At 41.2% G+C, this 5316-nt stretch overlaps 1 protein-coding gene across 1 annotated transcript; it reads left to right on the forward strand.

Moving 5' to 3' along the window:
* Positions 1–348: 348 nt before the first annotated feature.
* LOC119484173 (uncharacterized protein PF11_0207-like) lies at positions 349–997 on the forward strand. Its single transcript, XM_037762739.1, has one exon. It carries the CDS (start codon positions 353–355, stop codon positions 995–997), a length of 645 nt encoding a protein of 214 aa, XP_037618667.1. The 5' UTR covers positions 349–352.
* The last annotated feature ends 4319 nt before the right edge of the window (positions 998–5316 follow it).

Here is a 5316-nt window from a genome sequence, read left to right on the forward strand (position 1 = left end):
TGTCGTCGTAACCTCTGAGATCTCGGTTTCAATCTTCTTACAAATCTCCGACTTGATAAGGAACCGTTGTGCGTGTAGCGCCGCCATGGCCCCCAGCACGTCGCTGTTCCCCGCCGTCCGGGCGACCCCTCCGGCGTTATCCGCTCTAGTTGAGCCCGAGGCTTCATTCAGGCCGGTTCCCTCGCTCGGGTCCAGCGTGGTTTTGGTAAAAGATTGAATTTGAAAGGTAAATCTGCTGGAGCTGGGGCTTCCGGGAAGATGGCGGAGAGAGTAGACGCATAGTGAACTTGCTCTCCCGAGTCGGTTAAAATAAACCCTCAAAACAAATGTAACTCGACAGTCAAAGTAAGATATGAGAAGAAAATATAATACAAGAAGTCGGAATAACAATAAAAGGCAAAACAAAACGCGAGAACAACCTGCAACGAAAGCTAACTCCGAACACGAAGCTAGCGAACACGAGGAGGACGCAACGGAGAGAATGGAACAGGACCACACAGAGATGCTGCGAGAGGGACTCGCTACCATCAGTAAAGATATAAAAGAGCTCAAACAGGAGTTACGACACGAACTAAACATGTTTAAAGTCGAGCTGAAGAGGGAGATGAAGGAAGAAATCACCAATCTCCAGCAAGAAATAGACTGTAAGCTCACAGAAAACCACCGCGAGCTACAGAAACAACAGGCGAGCATCACAGAAGCACAGACCCGCATAGCTGAGCTGGAGGAGTGGAAGACAGACGCCAACGAGACACTGACGGCGGTGTGGGAGCAGACATGTCGGATGCAAGGGAAACTAACTGACCTCGAAGGAAGATCAAGAAGAAATAATATCCGAGTTTTCGGCCTACTGGAGGATACCGAAGGTAGCTCCACATCCAAATACCTGGAGCAGCTCCTGAGCGCTGAACTCGAGTTACCAGAGGGAACTAATCTCCAGATCCAACGGGCCCACAGGTCGCTCGCCCCAAAACCGAGCCAGAGCACTTTTCTTTGATCATGACTATCCTACTGAAATTGTCCAGAAACGAAAGGCATATGCGGGCATCAAAAAGGCGCTCAAGGAAAAAGGAATCCGGTTCCAGACACCGCTCGCTAAAAAACGGATTCATTGGAATAACGGAGTGAAGACATACGACAGCGCCATGGAGGCAGCCCGGGACATGAAGGAGAGAGGGTTCACGGGTGAGGTGCCAGGCGGCGATCCGGGACCTGCAGCGGACGGGATGATGCGAGGAGCGGCGGAGTGGCAGCGGCAGGGGAAGGACCAGAGGCTGGGTACAGCGGCAGGGGTGAGGGAGAAGCTGCAAAACTACCAGTGGAGATCATAAAACGTTTTGCTTAAGGAAAGAGATCCCACTGTGGACCAGGAGTAAAGCAGGTATGGTTATGGACTGCAACAACATATAGCTGAATGAGAAGAGACGATGAAAAACTTTAAAGGGGCAGACTTTACATCAAAGACTAATTAAAAAACATTGAACCAAGCTTTGCCCATATTCAACAGAAAAATGACTATACAACGGAACGGATACACAGTGGAGATATCTGAATTCTTTTTTTTCAGACTTCTTTAGTTTAAATATTACATTGAGGACCGGCTGGGAGAGGTCAGGTTGTTTAAGTTGGACTTATCTAGACGCAGTGAAACCCCACTAGTTGGGTGTAGTTCTGGGTCTAGGGAGGGGCCCTCAGTAGAGATGGGGATTTCCCCTCCACCCACCAATGGGGATTTGGGGATGAACGGGAGATCACCCCACATTTGGAGGTTCCTTGTATTTCTGGTTTGTATTATGTTTATAACTGTTCATGTGTGTGTTGTTATGTTTTTGAGGGGATACGGTGAAATCAATCACACTAAGTGTAATGATGCAGTGTCAGGGACTTAAGCTGATGTCTTTGAATGTAAATGGTTTGGGTAATCCAATTAAGAGGGCCAAAGTCATGACTAAATTGAAAAAAGAGAAAATGCATATTACTTTTTTACAAGAAACCCACTTATCGCGACAAGAACACGAAAAATTGAAAAGATTTGGATACAAAAACACATATTATAGCTCACATACTTGTAGTCATAAAAGAGGAGTGGCAATCTTGATATCAAACTCAGTTAAATTAGAAATTTTTAAAGAAATAAAAGACAAAGAAGGGAGGTATATCATAATAAAGGGCAAAGTTGATAATAATGTCCTAACGCTGGTAAATGTCTATGCGCCCCCAGATAGCGATAAACACTTTTTCAAATCCCTATTTGATATCATTGCAGTGGAAGCAGAAGGAATTTGTATATGCGGGGGGGATCTGAATGTAGTATTGAACCATAGTCTTGATACGACAAGCAAAAAGAAGAATAAGAACCAGTTAACAAAACTACTAAACGCTACATGTGAAGAAATTGGTTTCCTGGATGTCTGGAGGAATTTTCACCCTTTAGAAAGAGACTATACGCATTACTCAATACCGCACTCAGTTTACTCCAGAATAGATTATTTTTTAATGCAGAAAGAAGACTGCTATAGGGTAACAGACTGCAGAATTGGAGTTCCAGATGTATCAGACCATAATGCCATATACTTAACTATTCAAATGGATAGTAGAAGGAAAAACACAAATGTTGGCATGCTGAATGATAAAACAACTGTTAATGACATTAAATTGGAAATCAAAAGATATCTAGAGGAGAATGATAATGGGGAGGTGGACCCATCCATATTATGGGACACATTGAAGGCTGTAATACGAGGAAGGTTAATAGCTAGGGCATCATATATTAAAAAGGCCAGAATGAAAACATACGATAAATTGATATTAGACCTGAAGGATTTAGAACAGAAGTACAAAAATAATAAGGACCAGAAAACGTATAAACAAATAGAAGATTTGAGGGGACAAATGGATGTTGGGTCAAGAGGTGGAGAAAAAAGCAAGATTTGTAAAACAGGCATATTATGAGCTGGGCCCTAAATCCACTAAATTACTTGCCCGAAGGATACGCAAACAACAGGCCGATAATACCATACACAAAATTAAAGACCCCTGTACACAGAAATTGAAGAGTGACCCAAAAGAAATAGAACATATCTTCCAGGAATATTATAAAGAATTATATACACAAACTTCTACAGCAGATGGAGAATCAATAAAGACTTTTTTACGTACAATAGATCTGCCCTGTATTGGAGAGACACAAAATAAAACAATCACTGCAGAAATATCACTGGACGAGATAGAGAAGGCAATCGGTAGGATGAAAACAAACAAGGCCCCAGGTAGCGACGGTTTTCCTATAGAATGGTATAAATTATTCCGTAACGAGCTGAAGCCACTTCTTCTGAGAACCTTTAACTGGATTATAAAGGAAGGCAAGACACCCCCATCATGGAAAGAGGCAATTATAACACTAATCCCCAAAGAGAACAAAGACAAGGAAAGTTGTACCAACTACAGACCGATATCAATTCTAAATGTGGACTATAAATTATATACCTCAATTATCTCCAAACGATTTGAAAAGTTCATACCAGATTTAATTGATGAAGATCAGACTGGTTTTATAACAGGCAGACAAACACAAGATAGTATTAGAAGAACCCTACATATAATACACAAGATTCAAAAAGAAAGTACGCGCGCTATCCTGATAAGCCTGGATGCAGAAAAGGCTTTCGATAGGGGGAATTGGGAATTTTTATATCAAACACTAGAAAGATTTGGCTTTTCTCAAGATTCTATTCAAGTTATTAAAGCAATCTGGGCGGCTGGTTAGCTCAGTCGGTAGAGCGAGCGCCCATGTAAATGCCAAGGCTCAGTCCTAGCAGCGGTGGACCCGGGTTCGAATCCGGCCTGTGGTCCTTTCCGCATGTCACTTCTCTCTCTCCCCCTTTCCAACACTCTATCCACTGTCCTATCAATAAAATGCTTAAAAAAAAAATCACCCCAAAAAATAACTTAAAAAAAAAAAAAAAAGTTATTAAAGCAATCTACCGGCAACCCTCTGCAAGAGTAAAGGTGAATGGGTCCTTGACGGAGAGATTTGTGTTAGGAAGAGGAACGAGACAGGGATGTTGTCTTAGCCCTACCCTGTTTGCTATATATATTGAACCATTGGCTCAAGCGATCCGTCAAGATAGGGAACTGAGGGGAATAACTATAAGAGACAGAGAACATAGAATTGGCCTTTTTGCAGATGACGTAATGATGTATCTCACGGATGTAAACACCTCCTTTCCAAGGATGATGGAGATCATAGATACATTTAATTTCTATGCAGGATATAAATTGAATATTTCAAAAACTCAAATCCTCCTATTTAACTGTGTTCCTCCAGAAGAAATCAGGCAAAAGTATAATATTAAATGGGATTCAAAATCAATCAAATACCTAGGGGTACATATAACGGAAAATATATCAATGTTGTATGGGGCCAATTATAACCACATTAACCTAAACATAAGAAGGGATATAGAAAGATGGTCCACATACACAATGGATTTTAGCAGTAAAATAAATGTGGTGAAGATGAATATTTTGCCAAGGTTATTGTACTTGTTTTAATCTCTGCCAATAGAGGTCCCACTAAAACTATTCACAGAATGGGATAAATTAATATCTAGATTTATTTGGGGAGGGAAGAAGGCCAGAGTTCGATATACTACACTTCAGTTGCCAAAGGACAAAGGTGGAATGGCACTTCCAAATTTTAGGACATATTTCTATGCAGCCCAACTTCGACCTCTAATTAACTGGTGTGATGATAGCTACATAGCTAGGTGGAAACAGATTGAGACATGTATCCCTGACTTCCACATCCAAACACTCTTAGGAGAAAAAGCGCTTCCAGGGCATATCAGGAGTATAATCGATCCAATAACAATATTTACTTTGGAAACCTGGTTCACTCTTACCAGACAACTTAAATTGAAAAATCGACAAAAAGTGCTGCGATGGATAGCTTTGGATGGGGAATTCAGACCAGGGATGTATGACTCAACATTTAAAGAATGGATGAAAAAAGGAATGACTGCGTTTTGTACTGTTACTAAAAATGGAGACCTGAGAAGTTTTCAAGATTTGAAGGACAGATTTGCACTTCGCAACCAAGACTTGTTTAGATATTTCCAACTGAGAGAATATTACAACAAAAACATAAAAAGGGAGGCACCAGAAGAGAAGAATCCAGTGGTAGAAGTTATAGTCAATGCATATCATCAAAAAGCATCAAGGGTTATCTCTAAACTTTATCATGGCTTAATGGAATGTCAAGCAAAGACTACATCCTATGTGAAATGAAGAAGAATGGCATGATATGTGTGTAAC

The sequence above is a fragment of the Sebastes umbrosus genome, unplaced genomic scaffold, assembly GCF_015220745.1.
Source record: "Sebastes umbrosus isolate fSebUmb1 unplaced genomic scaffold, fSebUmb1.pri S35, whole genome shotgun sequence".
In the NCBI taxonomy this organism is placed as follows: domain Eukaryota; kingdom Metazoa; phylum Chordata; class Actinopteri; order Perciformes; family Sebastidae; genus Sebastes; species Sebastes umbrosus.